The 17,615-nt window shown below is 29.5% G+C and overlaps 1 protein-coding gene across 3 annotated transcripts; it reads right to left on the bottom strand.

Annotated features, from left to right (window-relative positions):
• Positions 1 to 2,823: 2,823 nt before the first annotated feature.
• Positions 2,824 to 8,619, bottom strand: LOC101250898 (protein INVOLVED IN DE NOVO 2-like). Of its 3 annotated transcripts, none has more exons than XM_069298846.1 (8): positions 8,542 to 8,619; positions 6,908 to 6,975; positions 5,600 to 6,768; positions 5,235 to 5,416; positions 4,853 to 4,921; positions 4,475 to 4,762; positions 3,495 to 3,698; positions 2,824 to 3,403 (listed from the first exon to the last, which is right to left on the bottom strand). In XM_069298846.1, exons 3-8 carry the CDS (start codon positions 6,759 to 6,761, stop codon positions 3,173 to 3,175), a joined length of 2,136 nt encoding a protein of 711 aa, XP_069154947.1. In that variant the 5' UTR covers positions 6,762 to 6,768; positions 6,908 to 6,975; positions 8,542 to 8,619; the 3' UTR covers positions 2,824 to 3,172. The 3 variants fall into 3 exon arrangements, with proteins under 3 accessions (XP_069154947.1, XP_069154945.1, XP_069154946.1); XM_069298844.1 differs by lacking the exon at positions 8,542 to 8,619 and adding an exon at positions 7,087 to 7,300; XM_069298845.1 differs by lacking the exon at positions 8,542 to 8,619 and having other exon boundaries at positions 6,908 to 7,058.
• Between the last annotated feature and the right edge of the window lie 8,996 nt (positions 8,620 to 17,615).

Genomic DNA, 17,615 nt, shown 5'->3' with positions numbered 1-17,615 from the left:
ATTCATGAATACAAGCACTTTGATAACATCAAGTAAAAACTAGTAAAAACTGACAGTAGTAAAATGAGTTGATTTTTCATATCTAAAAATGTGATAATTTGAGATTAAGATTATTGTTTGAGTAATCCACACCTAATATGGTTGATTAACTTATACGAGCTAAATCATAAATCAATTCAAAAAAGTAGAGGTACATTTTATAATAAATTGGGTAAATTAAATTAAAAAAATTAACTAACACAAATTATTTGTTTGGAATGTAGATATCTATGAGTTTGTGTCTTCGATAGGAAAACATATAATTTACTTTTTTCTATGTGGTATTGCAATAAACATACCTAACATATAACACGTACTAAAATTTCTGATTCAACTCAATAATTAAACCCCTTTTATAATTGCAAAAAAAAGGTGTATGCAAAATTAAGAACACATATATAATTGGAGCAATTAATTTAACATTTTTATGACTTACAAATGAAATTGTTAATTATAAATTTAGCTTATCCTTTTGGCCAGAAGAGCTTTCAATCTTCTCTCGTTTGTATCGTTTTTTTTTTTTTTTTCTAATGGGCTCTTGGCTAGGGTTACTATTAATTCTCTGACCTCCTGAGGTTTATTTTTGTTTCCACCAATGCCTCATTAGTAGATCCACTACAAAAATCTTCAGTTTTCCTCTTTCTAACCATCATTTCACCACCTTTCAAGTTTTGCAACTCAATTTCACATCTTGCTACTTCCACATCTTTCTCTTGTATGGTCATTGTTTTATCATCATTTTCAGTAGATTTCTCTTCTTCATTCTGATTATTCATACAGGGAATTTGATCATTTGAAACTTTGCGATGATTATATTCATCACCTTCAAAAAGTGAATCAAGATCATAAAAGGTATCATCGTTCATATCCATCACTTTAAATTGGTTTTGATAGATTGAACATCAAGATCTGAGAAGAATATAAAGAAAAAAAAGAGTAAGAAAAAAAAAGAACTTTTTTTTGATACAATCAAAGTAAATGAAAATGTTGTTTGATATATAAGTTAAATATATTGAATAGAGATGAGATTGAAAAGAAAAAGAGAGAAAAGATTTTGAGATTAACTATGAAAATAAAAGAGTTGTTTGTAAAGTTTCTGAATAAAAGCAGACTAAAAAGAAAAATATTCGATAAGAAAGAAGTTGGTGATGAAAGTACTGTTTTTTTATGGAGTGAGAGAAACAAATAGAAACAAAAAAGCGAAATTTCGTTTTATATAATCTAAAATGATCTACAAAAAGAAAGTAGGAAAAGAGAAGAACTTTTTCTAATACAATCTGAGTAAATGAAAAAGTTGTTTGATATATAAATGTGTTGAATAGAGGTGAGATTAAGAAGAAAAGAAGAGAAAAGATTTCGAGACTAATTATAAAAATAAATTAGTTGTTTGTAGAGTTTCTGAATAAAAGTAGACTGAAAAGAAAAAAATTCGATATGAACGAAGTTGGTGATGAAAATAATATTTTATATATGGAGTGAGAGCGACAATAAAACAAAAAAAATGAGATTTTTTTACATAATCTAAAAATGTGATAGAATTATTTTTGTGGTAATATATCAATAATAATATTTTTGAAAAAAAAAGAATTTATGTATTAACAAAAACATTTGAACTAGATTCAGGATTACACAATTTCTCGCATATGAGTTTGTCTGTTCGCTTTTAAAAGTTATTGATAAATTTAATGAGACGAATGAATAAAAAATATGTAATAAAAGTATTGATATAATTCACGCTATTAAAATATATTTCGCTTTAGTTGCGTCATATATCTACTTTCTCATCTTCTTCTACACACAAAAAACTTGTTTCTCCCTATCCCTCTTCAACGATCAGTTAGCAACTAAATATCTTTTTTTTTTCCTAAATCTTGTTTGATCATAAAAAAATTTGCAGAATCAATCATATTAATTATTTGGTTCATATGGATTTAACTGTCAAAATGGGCTAATATAGAAACTAAAATAAAGATTGTTATTATAACTTGCATATTGAGAAACATTACCATATTTAAAATATGAAAAATTAGGAAGAAGAATTCAACTTCACTTCATATATCAAAATAAGAAATTAACTTATTTCACAAAATTACCATCTAGACAATTTTATCGATTACATTTTAGAGTGATTATTTTTTCATGTAAAAGCTGACATCGCATATTTTATTTGTCTATAACTATAAAAGTAAAAACATGAAAATTTACTGTAACCCTTTAACAATATATATTAGGTGTAATCATAAAAAAAATACATAAAAGTTAAAAAAACATCATCAGAATTGTATGTAACATATGTGACATAAAATGACACAATACTCCCCCCTTCTCCTTATAATGAAGTTTTTACAATTTCATTTTAATGACTCACATAATCAGAATAATACTAATTTTCTTTTTTTAAATTTGCTTCTATTTAATTGAGTGAATTTTTATGTAACTAAAAAACTATGTAATATATATTTGATTGAAAAAAAGATAATATTGTAGATAATATAAGTCATTAGAGAATGTTGGCAGCGACCTGCAAGTTCTACTTTGGGAGGGAAAGACAAAATATAATAAATACTACAATAATTTTAGATAAATATGGCGTATTTTGCCTATCAAAAAGAGTTCCTTCTTTATCTTCTTCTAGCTATCCAACAACTATGATCTAAAGAGAGTGGTGTGTAGGCAACGTTACCCTACCTTGTGAAAGTAGAAAGATTGTCTCCTGTAGAAAACACAATAACGAAGAGAAGTGAGATTAATATAACGAAGAGAAGTGAGATGAATCAGGCAATATTCCTGAAAAACCAATGGACAGGTTTTGTCGATGAAGAGAATGACAGCAGTGTGCTGTGAAATTAGAGAGTATCCCTCTGTAAAATAGCTCTCTGTCCTATCAAATGTTTATTTCTACCTGTTGCCTGTTTGTGCTCAAAATTTCACACAATACTTAAAGCTGCAATGTATCTAATGACAAAAGAAAGCTGCAGATAAAGAACAAACTGTCTCGTCTGAAATTTAGAGCAAAACTATTGATGTTTTTGCAGAATCAAAACTCCTAGTAATAGTTCAGCTTGCCTATTAGGATTAATGCTAGGACAATCAACTCTCCCACTTCTTTCCTCTCAAACTTCAGTCAAATGCTTTATCTTAATTTCTTCTTATGGGCCTTCCACTGCTTCATTATGTGTTCAACTCCTTCTTTCAATGACACAATTCTTTTTTCCTTGTAATGCCACAACGCAGGTACTGGGTACCTGCCACTGGGGTTATGCTCATTCAACTCGTTTAACGCAGTTACAACAGATTGATAAACTTCATCACCATATTCGGCCTTTAGTTCCTTCAATTTCTCATCATCATCATCAATTATTTCCTAAGCAAATAAAAATTGAATGAGTAAAGATTTAAAAAAACAAAAACAAAAACAAAGAATACATGTAATAATAGTTAAAAAGTGTACATACCTCAGCAGTATGACCCTTTTGGATAATCTTATAAGGATGCCAGTTTGGATCCCTCAGGTAATCCTCCCACAACGAACATATCTCCACTGCTTTCTCTGCTGCTTCTTTAGGATTAAATTTTCTTTTGGCAGCAGCATGGAATGGCTTCCCATCAAGTTCCCCCATTCTCTTGACACCGATAAAAGCACGGCTCTCCCTTAAACCCTGCGTGAAAAAAAATTGAAAGCACTAATTAACTAGCCAATTTAACGCATGAGCTATATTAGCAAGCTTTGGCTGATTATGAATGAGAATCTCTGAGAAACAAACATTACAGAGGAAGAAGTATGATAAACCAAACAAGTATCATAATTCAAATGACCAAAAAAAAATGTTTATGATCGTGATTCATGAATGTAGAAAATTACATTGATTAAAGCAAGGGGAAAAATAATTCTAGGAGTAAAATAAACCACCAAGTTAGATTTACCATCTCCAGAAGGTTCCTCTATAATGCATATCTCCAGAATTTTATTGAGAGAATTTTAAACTTTTAGCATAATGTAGGTGGGCATACTGTTTCAAACAGTGGAACGGCAGCGAAAAGAATTCATTTAGGCACTGGATCTTGCTAGCAAATACCAATATGTCCTGGCACTATTCTTTTTTCTTCTTTTTAACACTGCTGAGCATTTTATTGATTGTGAAGATGTAGTTCTAGATTGAATCCCCCAATACAAACTAATTAATGGGCAAGTATCATTGAAGCAAATGCGTGAAGAATGAAAAGCGTCTGCTCGACTTCCTAAAAAGGCAGATCTATGGTGTACTCACTCCTTAACAAATAGAAGGATTCGCTGCTCGTGCTGGTGAACAAGAATAAAGTAACCAAAACCTTTCTAAAGCATATATGTTTACCTCCAATTTTCGTAGAGTAAAATCACATTGCTTCATTGTAAACAAATATTCATGAAGATGAATTAATAAGGTAAAATACTCACATGGATTAATTCTTTACAGGCTTCCTGCACCTCATCATTCGTAAGTCTTTCCTTTATAATTAGAGCTTGATTCAGTGTTTCCAAGCTATCAAGTTCTTCTTCACTCTCCTTGATTTCTTCTTGAACTGACTGCAGTTTCTTCTTAGCTTCGACATCGCCTTCCTCATTCATGTGTCGCATCACTTCTATTGAACCTCTTAAGCGCTCAATCTGCAACTGTAGTGCTTGCTTCTGATCAAGGTTCGCTTCCAGTTCAATTATTCTTTTATGAAGTTGTTCCTTTACTCTCTGCAAGGATAAGCTCAAAGTCAATTGCTAAAAGTTATGGAGTATTCTGTATTCAAAGAGGCTGTATTAAGCCAAAATAGCACAACACACCTTATGATCTTCAGCCAATTGCAGCATTTTCTCATCTGCATTTCTCTGCTCCAATATTGCCCTTTCATTCTGCAGTTAAAGAATTTCAAAAAGCTATCAGGCTAAAGCATCAGAAAACATCTACGGATCTGGTATTCGAATTAATTCCTGTAACCATATTATCAGGCAAGCAAGTGTTAGCAGAAAGGCGGTGTTGACCACACTGGATATGCTCGAATAATTCAAATTCCTTTAAATCAGATAAAATTATGTTAAACATCTTTAAAACGAACAACTGCAGTATCTTAGAGACCCAAAGAGTATCATCTCTACTTTCCCTTTTGTTGAAGCATCACCTGCAAAAAAAAAAAATAAGGTAATTTTCTGTATGCCACTTTTTTACCATCTCTTTCTGGAGCTGAATCTTTCTCTTCTCACTCTCATTCAGTGTTTCACGTTTTCTCAATTCCAGTTCTTGCTGCATCAATTGTTGTTTTTGAGCTTCAAGTTGCATTTTGCTTTTCTCATGCTCACGTATGAAATCATCGAGCTGATTGAACGCTTTATGCCGCATCATCTCCATCTCTGGTAAACAGATCATACAACATTAGAGGAGGAACACAGCAAAAGAATGAGCACAACTTCATGATACAAGTTACAAATTTTACCAGATGTATCTTTTAGCATTATGTTAAAAGTGAAGCAATAAGATAGAGATACATATACTATGTAACTAGTTTACAGCAAAGAGGCAAAAGGAAAACACACCTTCATTGTAGTTTTTGACCATCTCCTCCTTTTGACTCATCACATTATCCATAAAAACTTCTGCTCTGGTTATTTTCTTCTCCATCTCTTCACACTCCTTGTTCTTCATCTCTAACTCGTTGGTCAAGGTCCATAGTAGCCTTGAATCTTTCCTCTTGTTCTCTTCCTGTATTCCCGAAACTGACTTAAGATCTCCATGTTTACGGAGATAAGTACCAATGGAAGACCCAGCATTGTAATCTTCACAACGTGCAATCCAAGCATACAAATTACTATCTGGACGTCTTACTGAATTCCAATCTCTTTTTCCATGTCCATCTAATTCGAATGCTTTTTCAAATGCTATAGCATTCATGAATCCCGACCAATCCCCTTTAAATTCCACAATGGCATATCCAGTATGACCCTTGTAGTTCCACAAAGGATGAACCTTCAGTGGATTAAACCCTTTCTCAATCCATAGCTTTTTTAGATTTGTTCCACTTTTACCTACACGCTGCCCTTCCTTATACTCAACAGGAATATTGGCTACTATCCCCATCCAAGGAAAAACTATTAGATCATCCTTGGTCTTGCTGATACCTGGCTTACTAGATGCTAGGAGAGGTTGGGGTTGCAGACCATCTTTAGTACTTTTCGGAGGAGGTTCGAGTACCACTCTGTTCTCCGCATCTTGTTTTTCCCTTCTCAGGGGCTCTTCAGCACCATCAACAGGTCTATCCACTGCTTCAATGGTCGTAGCAGCAGGCGGATAAAAATTTCCTCCACCTTCAGACTTCTCAGTGACCTGAGATGGCTCTACTGGATTACTCTTGGCATATTGAGAACCTTCCCCTAATAGCTCAAAACATCTCCTCTGACTTGATTCAGACGTGTTCTTGTCTACATGTATGTACCTATCTATGTACTTGAACAATCCCAGATGTCTAGCCTTGTCTCTAAAACTAGCACTTCTTGAATCTATACCAATGTGGGAAGAATGCCGTAGAAGCTCTTGTGAATCATACTCTCTACTTGAATCCTGACAGTATGGACATTTGAAATACTTCCCAGTACGACTAATTTTGACCTTTTCATCTCTTAAATCTTTGTAGGTATTATACTGCAGCTCTTCAAACTCTGAATTAGTGCTGCCACTTTCCCCTGATCTTCTATGAGACATCTTCAACCTGTAATAAGATTAATAGCTAAATAACAGTTTGTGTTTTGTTGATAACCAAACTAAACTAGAACCAAATAGAAACATATACACATGATACCGGAGATCATCACATTTTCAAAAGCAAAACAAAAAAAAAGTTAATGTACCTGAAATCACAAACTCCGAATCTTCAAAACAGGAATCCCTTAAAATTCTAGCAAATTTTTAAGTTGTACTGCGCAAAAAAAAAACAGGGAAAAAATTTGAACATAATATATCTTACACGAATAAGCTTTCATTATGTCTTTTGACACTTTTCACTGATTTAACATAGTATATATCTTACACGAATTTTGAACGCGCTCCTTCTTCTCTCTCACTCTCTATCCCTGCCATCTACCCACCTTTCACCACCACACAAAATTTGAAAAGGAACCTACAAATTTGTTGGATAACACTATTTGATTCCTCCTTCTTTCTTTAAAATTGAATTGCACCTTTATTAATTGATTTGTTAGGATATTTATCTTATTCTCCTAATTGATTTATTAACTGAGTTTCACATGTGACATGTCACACACAAATTTATTGACATTTTTAGGTGGGAGACGTTTTGCAATACACACTTAATTTGATTTTAAAAATATATAAAAAGTGTCAAAATGATACAATAAAAATTTATGAATGTTTAGAATGTATAAGACTTGTTTGAGTTGTCTAACTAAAAAATCATGTCAATTTGAAATGTATGTCAATGAATTTCGTCAAAATTAAAAGTTTGTTGGGTACTATGTAGTTGAGCACTCAAACATCTTTTAAGTGTGAAATAAATGATCAAGTTGAGTTAAAAGTAGTTAACTTGTGAATTTTTAAAAGTTTTTATTTTTGTTTCTTTATAAATTTTTAAAAAAAACTAGTCCTAGTCATATTATTTGTCATCTTCAAAAAGATAGCAGTTATAGTTTCATGCAAGGGCACTACCAATCAGTGCGGAGCTAGTTATAAGGAGCGAAATCGCAAAAAAAATAGTTTAAATTCCTTTTGTTAAAAAATTACATTATTATGTATACCAGGTCAAAAATAGTATATATAGTAAAATTAGTTTGGCCTAATCCATAATTTTGATAAGGTTATGCTAAAAAATTTTAAGCTCATTTTAAAAAAAAGAAATTATTAGCTTGCCCTGAATAAATGTACTGATTAAAGGAGCATTGATTCAAAACAAACAAAAAATCAAAAGTAAAGTTAAATATTATAAAAGAAAAAGAAAAAAAATCAAAGAAGTGTTTGATGAAGCATGGCCTTAGTAGAAAGAAATGGTAAATAAGAGAGACTAATGTCACGGTTCTGGAGTCCTCTACACCTCTCCAGATGCAAAATTTGACTGGACTGATGGCGGAATATGACACTAAGCTTAGCTAAAGCATAGCGGATTAACATTAATTTTTCGCATCCTACCCCGTTTATCTTAGCATAATTCTTAAATTCTTGCCTATATCATTGCTACCAATTGTTTGTGCTATCAAGTTTATATTGAAATATTTTAAACAAAAGAACATCGTGTTATGACCAAAAAGAAATGAAACCCTAAAAACCTATAGAGTATTTGTTTGTACGAACTAATTTGTAGAATTACCCTTATAAATAACAAAATCTTTTTTTTCCTTTGTTCATGTATCAAATTGAGTATGAATAAATAAATATAGCCTCAATCAAATGAATCAAAAACCTGACTTTAAATTGAAATTGTTAACGATGCAGAACTAACTAATGAAAAGAAAACCTACAAAGTGATACTTACTTCAAAAGAAATAAAATTAAATTATTTGCTCCTGCTTCAAATCCATTTGTGGAGGCGATTTACTGATAAATTTTCATCCAAGCCATCTGAAAAATCGTATCAATTTTAATCAAGTCATTACTTTCTTGCGGTAAAAAAAAATTTAAATCAAGAGAAGTATAAATTAAAGAAATAAAGATAAATACTGAGAGTGTTGTTAGAAACCCCAACGAAGAAGTGAATTATTTTTTTTAAAAAAGTAAGTTAGAATGATAAGGATTTCTAATTAATTGTTATGATTGTTCAATTGATCAATGATAGATATGTTGCAAAAATCATTAATGCATAATATAATTTCTAAATTCTAAGTTGTAAGTTCTAATATAACATTAATTTGGATCACATTTGTTTGACTAAACAACATATAAAGGAATTAAAATGAAATGATAATAAGTTTTCAATGTACCATGGAGAGAACCAATTAATAAAGGAAAACATTTTCTTAGAATTACATAATTTATGACATATGAAATGCATTTGCCTTGAAAATAAAATGGAAAAAATGAAATCTCATCCCTTTTCTTTTTGTTGATGAAGTGACATTCCCTATGGTTTCTAGATTATACCAACTAAACAATTAAAAAAGTGATGAGAAAGGGTATTGGGAATTCAAAGAAATTGAAGATGGAATCATCAATCTCATATGAACACCAAGAACAACTATACAAATAATAAAAATACACAATGATTGAAGAGAATTGTTGGGATAAACACAAATCTAAGTAATTGTTTACCTAAACATATGAAAATGGTCCTTTAATCTCAAATCTAAGTTACAAAGCAAGAAAGGGCTTATCAAAAAATTGAGATGCAATCAATTAACACAACGAAACAATAAAGAGAATCAAGCAATTAACCAGATTAACATTCAAAGGCGAGATATAATTCAGAGAGATCTAAGTTCATACATGAATACCTACTCGCAGCCGCAATTCAAGAGAGGTTCGAGATGAATGTATCCAAAAGAAAAACCTAAGGACCTATTTATACTAGGGTTTATCATTTTAATCAAAATACTAAAATGCCCTCGATCTAACTTTGGGCTTCCTAAGTTAAGTCCAAAGACATAAGTCTTTTTTGGGGCCTTCTAATTGTGTTGAGTTTTGTTGTCCACTCTTTAAATATTCATCATTCATATATGTATATTGTAAATCTTGAAGTTCGAAAAAAAACCTTTAATTTTATAAAGGTCACTCATATCTCATCAAAAACAAATTTGACATTTGATTAGTTAAAATATTTTTTTATACAAAAAAAAATCAAGGAATTAACTAGATTAACATTCAAATGTGAGATATTATTCGGAGATATATAAATTCATTCATGAATACCTACTCGTCGTAGTTCAAGATGAATGCATCCAAAAGAATTGTGTTGAGTTTATACTAGGGACCTATTTATACTAGGGTTTATTATTTTCATCAAAATATAAAAATACCCTCGATCTAACTTTGGGCTTCCTGATTTAAGTCCAAAGACATGAATCTTTTTTGGGGGCTTCTAATTGTGTTGAGTTTTGTCCTCCACTATTTAAATATTCATCATTTATAAAGTAATATTGTAAATCTTAAAATTTGATAAAAAAAAGTCTTTTTTTTATAATGGTCACACATATCTCATCAAAAACAAATTTGACGTTTGACTAGTTAAAATGTTTTTTATATAAGATAATAGAAGAAATAACTAGATTAGCATTCAGATGGTCGGAGATATAATTCAGAGAGAGATATAGGTTCATGCATACCTACTCGCCGCAGTTCAAGAGATGTTCGAGATGAATGTATCCAAAAGAATGGCCTAAGGACCTATTTATACTAGGGTTTATTAGTTTGATCAAAATATTAAACTACCCTCGATCTAACTTTGGGCTTCCTAATTTAAGTACAAAGATATGAGTCTTTTTGGGGGCTTCGAATTGTGTTGAGTTTTGTCCTCCACTCTTTAAATATTCATCATTTATGTAATTATATTGTAAATCTTAAAGTTTGGAAAAAATTCTCTGTTTTAAGATGTTCACTTATATCTCCTCAAAAGCGAATTTGACGTTTGATTAGTTAAAATATTTTTAATATAAGAAAATCAAGGAATTAACTGAATTAACATTCAATTGCGAGATATATTCAGAGAGATATAAGTTCATACATGAATATCTATTCTCCACAGTTCAAGAGAGGTTCAAAATGAATGTATCCGAAAGAAAGATCTAAGAACCTATTTGTATCAGGGTTTATTATTTTAATCAAAATATTAAAATATCCTCGATCTAACTTTGGGCTTCCTAATTTGAGTCCAAAGACATGAGTCTTTTTGGGGGGTTTCTAATTGTGTTTGATTTTTGTCCTCCACTCTTTAAATATTCATCAATTATGTAATCATATTGTAAATCTTAAAGTTCGAAAATAAAAGTCTCAATTTTATAATGGTCACTCATATCTCATCAAAGAAAAAATTGTGACATTTGATTAGTTAAAATAATTGTTATATAAGAGAGTTAAGGAAATAACTAGATTAACATTCAAATGCGAGATATAATTCAGAGAGATATAAGTTCATACATGAATACCTACTCGCCGCAGTTCAAGAGAGGTTCAAGATTAATGTATCCAAAAGAAAGATCTAACGACCTATTTATACTAGAGTTTATTATTTTAGTCAAAATATTAAAATATACTCGATCTAACTTTGAACTTTTTAATTTAAGTCCAAAGACAGGAGTCTTTTTTGGGGCCTTTAATTGTGTTGAATTTTGTCCTCCGCTCTATAAATATTAGTCATTCATGTAATTAAGTATATTGTAATTCTTAAAGTTTGAAGAAAAGTCGCCACTTTTATTATGGTCACTTATATCTCATCAAAAACAAATTTGACATTTGAGTAGCTAGTTAAAATATTCTATATATAAGAAAATTAAGGAATTAACTAGATTAACAATTTAATGGCCGGAGATATAATTTAGAGAGAGATATTAGATCATGCATGAATACCTATTCGCGGCAGTTCAAGATGAATCTATCCAAAAGAACGACATAAGGACCTATTTATACTAGGATTTATTATTTTAATCAAAATATTAAACTACTCTCGATCTAACTTTGGGCTTTTGAATTTATGTCCAAAGACATGAGTCTTTTTTGGGGGCTTCTACTTGTGTTCATGAGTTTTGACCTCCACTCTTTAAATATTCATGATTTATATAATTATATTGTAAAATCTTAAAGTTCGGAAAAAGTCTCCATTTTGAAATGTTTACTCATATCTCATCAAAAACAAATTTGACGTTTGATTAGTTAAAAAAAATTATATAAGAGAATCAAGGAATTAATTAGATAAACATTCAATTGCGAGATATATTTAAAGAGATATAAGTACATACATGAATATCTATTCGTTGTAGTTCGAGAGAGGTTCAAAATGAATGAATCCAAAGAAACACCTAAGGACCTATTTATAGTAGGGTTTATTAATTTAATCTAAATATTAAAATAGGCCCTTTCTAACTTTGGGCTTCCTAATTTAAGTCCAAAGAAATGAGTCTTTTTTGGCGGTTTCTAATTGTGTTTGAGTTTTGCCCTCCACTCTTTAAATATTCATCATTTATGTAATCATATTGTAACTCTTAAAGTTCGAAAGTAAAAATATCAATTTTATAATGGTCACTCATACCTCATAAAAAAAATAGACGTTTGATTAGTTAAAATAATTGTTATATAAGAGAATTAAGGAAATAACTAGACTAACATTCAAATGCGAGATATAATTCAGCGAGATATAAGTTCATAGATGAATACCTACTCGCCGTAGTTCAAGAGAGGTTCAAGATTAATGTATCCAAAAGAAAGACCTAAGGAACTATTTATCCTAGGATTTATTATTTTAATCAAAATATTAAAATACCCTCGACTTAACTTTGGGCTTTCGAATTTAAGTCTAAAGACAAGAGTCTTTTTTGGGTACTCTAATTGTGTTGAATTTTGTCCTCCACTCTATAAATATTCATCATTCATGTAATTAAGTATATTGTAAATCTTAAAATTCGGAGAAAAGTTTCCACTTTTATAATGGTCACTCATATATAATTCAAAGAGAGAGATATAAGTTCATACATGAATACTTACTAGCCGCAGTTCAAGAGAGGTTCAAGATGAATGTATCTAAAAGAACGATCAAAAGACCTATTTATACTAGGGTTTATTATTTTAATCAAAATATTAAAATATCCTGGATCTAACTTTGGGCTTCCTAATTTAAGTCCAAAGACATGAGTCTTTTTTGGGGCTTTCTAATTGTGTTCGAGTTTTGTCCTCTACTCTTTAAATATTATTATTTATATAATAATATTGTAAATCTTAAAGTTCGAAAACAAAAGTTTCAATTTTAGAACGGTCACTCATATCTCAATAAAAATAAATTTGACGTTTGACTAGTTAAAATATTTTTATATAAGTGAGTCAAGGAAATATCTAGATTAACATTCAAATGCGAGATATAATTCAGAGAGAGATATAAGTTCATACATGAATACATACTCGCCGTAGTTCAATAGAGGTTTAAGACAAATGTATCCAAAAGAAAGACTTAAGGAACTATTTCTACTAGGGTTTATTATTTTAATCTAAATATTAAAGTACCCTCGACCTAACTTTGAGCTTCTTAATTTAAGTTCAAAGACGTGAGTCTTTTTTGGGGGCTTCTAATTGTGTTGACTTTTGTCCTCCACTCTTTAAATATTTATCATTCATGTAATCATATTGTAAATCTTAAAGTTCGGAAAAAAAGTCTCCAATTTTATAATGGTCACTCATATCTCATCAGAAACATACTTGACGTTTGATTAGTTAAAATATTTTTTATATAAGAGAATCAAGGAATTACCTAAATTAACATTCAAATGCTAAATATAATTCAGAGAGTTATAAGCTCATTCATGAATACCTATTCGCTGCAGTTCAATAGAGATTCAAGATTAATGTATCCAAAATAAAGACCTAAAGACTTATTTATACTTGGATTTATTATTTTAATCAAATTATTTAAATACTCTTGATATAACTTTGGCTTTCTAATTTAAGTCCAAAGATAGGAGTCTTTTTTGGGGCCTTTAATTGTGTTAGATTTTTTTCCTCCACTCTATAAATATTCATCATTCACGTAATTAATCAAAAAAAGAGTGCAAATGCAAATTAAACATTGCTTCAGAGAGGGAAATCAAGTTGCAGATTGTTTAACAAAATTGACTTCTTCTTCTCACCAGATGCTCATCACTCAACTCTATCCCAAATGGCAATTGCCTAGTATTTAGAAAACAAATTTCTTTTTATGCTAGTTACTTTCTTCTTTATAAAGTTAGAAGGTTCTATAGTAGTTTTTATAAGCCTTCTAATTTTTTTGTGACGGATCAGTGTTGTATTGAGTTCAGGTCTATTTCCCCTCTAATCTTTTTTGCTAATACAACACACCTTATTCAGATTAAAAAAAAGTATATTGTAAATCTTAAAGTTCGGAGAAACATCTCCACTTTTATAATAGTCATTTATATCTCATCAAAACAAATTTAACGTTTGAGTAGCTAGTTAAAATATTCTATATATAAGAGAATCAAGGAATTAACTAGATTAACATCCAAATGGCCGGAGATATAATTCAAGAGAGAGATATAAGATCAAGATGAAAGTATCCAAAAGAAAAACATAAGGATCTATTTATACTAGGGTTTATTATTTTGATCAAAATATTAAAATACCCTCGATCTAACTTCGGGCTTCCTAAATTAAGTCTAAAGACATGAGTTTTTTTGGGGGGCTTCTAATTGTGTTAAGTTTTGTTCTCCACTCTTCAAATATTATATTGTAAATCTTGAATTTTGGAATAAAAGACTCCAATATTATAATGATCACTCATATCTTATGAAAAATATATTTGACCTTTGAATAGTTAAAATATTTTATATATAAAAGTAAAACTCAGTCTAAATTGTCCGTTTTCAATATTTAAAAATGATGATTGAAACCTTTACAAAATTTCAATCGATTGATTCCATAAAGATGATTATGATCAATTTAATATTAATGATCAAGAACAAGGAATTATAAAAAATAAATGGTCATGCAAGAAAATGGTGAAAGTATAAATAGTGCAAAGACAATCTCATGCTATCAAATTTATTAATAATTTATTGATGAAAATAAAAACTAACCCTAGAGGAGATTATATAGAGAAAAAAAGTGCAAAATTAGAAGATTAATGCTAAGGATTTCATTTTACCTAATATTTGGACAATTGAAGTCCATATTAGGAAAAATATAGAGGTACTTTTAGTCATAAAGATATGGTGAATTAATATCTAACCACCTCTTATTATTTTCCCTATTTGTCATAAAATGTTCAATTAATTTTTAATTTTGGAAATATATTCTTTATTTTGAATGCATCATTCTTTATATGGTTTTATAACAATGAAGGGTTTTATTTTAGATTTGAATAAATATTTTTATTCACCTTTCATGACTATAGAATGAAGGGTTTTTTAACACAGTAGATTTAGTTCGAATTTTATATATGTCTTGAAAATTATATAAATATATAAAAATTATTAATTTAGAATTCAATAATTTAAAAGGATCCTCGTACTTAATAATTAAATGTTGGTGACTTGGTATGAATAGAAATTGAGGAAAAACTTTTCATCCTTTTATAGGTAAATATTTCCAAATCAAATCTCACATGCTTGAAGTAAACTAAATTAAAATTCTATTGGTTATGTTCCCACTAAACCTAATTGCTTAACCAGCGCACTTTACCTAACACTCTGTTTGGATGGTTGTTAGGTACTATAAAATAATAGGAAAAATTATTAAATTACATAACTTTACTTTACCTATTCTTAATTTTTCCTACTTTTTAATTAAAATTCAAGAATCTTTTTTTTTATACTCAATGATACTTTACTTACTTTTTACGTTGGAATTCAAAAACAAACCTTTCTCATCCCCCAAATTTCGCCCAAATTTTTCCTCCCTAAAATTTTCAGCTAAAAATTTAAATTAAATTTGAAATTCAAAAGAATCTTACCCCTATTCATCCGGATTAGAGTCAAAAACAGGTATATCATCTTCTCTGTTATGATTTCTTCCTTCTTTTTTTTTTTGCATTTTCACTGTCTTTTCTTTTTTTTAAATCTGTAGTTTTTTTTTCCAGAATTGAAACCTTCGAAGATTTCAGTTGTAAATCGTTGCATGACCCTATAGTCATGACAAATCCAAGGTCTAGCAAGAGAACTTTTTGCAAAGAACAAACATGCATCTACTTCAAAATACCCAAAAACCCCAAAGAAAAGGGGTAGAAAGGAGGCACCTCCGATTATTCGATCAACACTACCTATGGTATGTACATTTGTATCCCTATCCATCCTTATTTTTGTATTTTTTTCATTTAAGTATCGTTTATTTCAAATTTTCATTGCACTCATTGAACACAATTTTTTTTGATACTTTTATGTCTTACACATAAATATTAATATTTGTAGATAATATTTTAAGTATCAGTTTGATATTTTTTGATACGTTATTTTTTGTCTATATATATAATGACTAATGAAAATTTAGGTATTTGTGTATCTTTTATGTGTTTCACATGAACATTAACGTATCTAATCCATTTAAGTTTGATGTTTTGTTGTTATTTAGTATCCCTACTCTTTCACTAATTACCAAAAATTTCTTTTTTTATATTATTTTGGATACATAATATTGATGACCGAAACTTTAATTTAAACTGACGGATACTTAAATTTTTAAATTGTTGTTATCAGTTTACTGCATAAAAGAAGGGATCAAACAAGGAAAATATAATTAACCGCACGAATCATGCGGATGCTTAACAATTCCACCAATCAGTGTTCATAAACCTCTAACTGAATTAGGCATTTTTGAATTTCAAATTGTGAAACCTTCTTATTTTTCTTCAAAAAAAATTGTAAAAGTTTGATTCTTTTTTATGGCTGTTTTTTCTTTTTATTTTCTTTTGGTTTGGGATGTTATTTTGGCTCCTTGAACCTTTGGTGTCAAGAGATATTATTATTTTATATTTGGTACGATTGCATTTATGTATAGTGTGTTATGTAGTTCCAATGAAATCAATGTCGGACAGACGTTATTGATCAGTTTTGAATTGTGTTTTGAAAGAAGTTATCTTGCCAACAAGATACAAAAGAATGTCCATTAGATCAAGAAAAAAGGAAGGAAAATCCAGATGAAACTAACATCAAACATGAATTGTTATGGGCAATGTGGCAAGAAGACCACAATCGAAAAACTTGTACTTTCTTCCCGAATTTTGATCAATACTTTTTTGGAGTACTTTATTTTTTTCAGATCTAATAATTTTCAAATTATAACTTTTTTGGAGTAATATTACGTTTTTCAGTTCTGATTACATTTTTTTATTGTTAATTTTTAATAAAGTGAATCCGGTATATTGTGTATTGTTTTCTGTTTGATATAAAGTTACTTTTAAAATATATGTTGTATTGGTTAAGTAATTAATGTATATGTAACTGCTAATAAGTACTGAAAATACTATTACATTGCATTGATTTGTTTAACATAATGAATTTGATACTTAATTCTTTGAAATTTTTTGTATCGGATAATATAGTATCAAGTGTTGTAAATGTACCGAATAAGAGTTGTGATGTGTTATAGGATAAGAGACATAATGTTAAAAGATACTAAATATATTGCAAATTTAGAGAATTGAAACAGTTGTAAATATATAGTATCAGGTTTAATATTGTGAGACACATCAATTTGTGATGTTGAAAGAATGATAAATAATAATTGTGTATCATATGCTTAATATACTTTTTTTTTTGGCTAATTTGTTCTACACATCAATTTGTGTTATTGAAAGCATGATAAATAATAATTGTGTATCATATACATAATATATTATTTGACAAATTTGTGTCAACTTATAGTATAGTATCAACCATACTCATTTATTTGTAACAAATTTATAAGAAACATAATGTTAAAAGG

Source organism: Solanum lycopersicum, chromosome 6, assembly GCF_036512215.1.
Source record: "Solanum lycopersicum chromosome 6, SLM_r2.1".
NCBI classification, from domain to species: domain Eukaryota; kingdom Viridiplantae; phylum Streptophyta; class Magnoliopsida; order Solanales; family Solanaceae; genus Solanum; species Solanum lycopersicum.
This window is presented reverse-complemented; position numbering and strand designations above follow the sequence as displayed.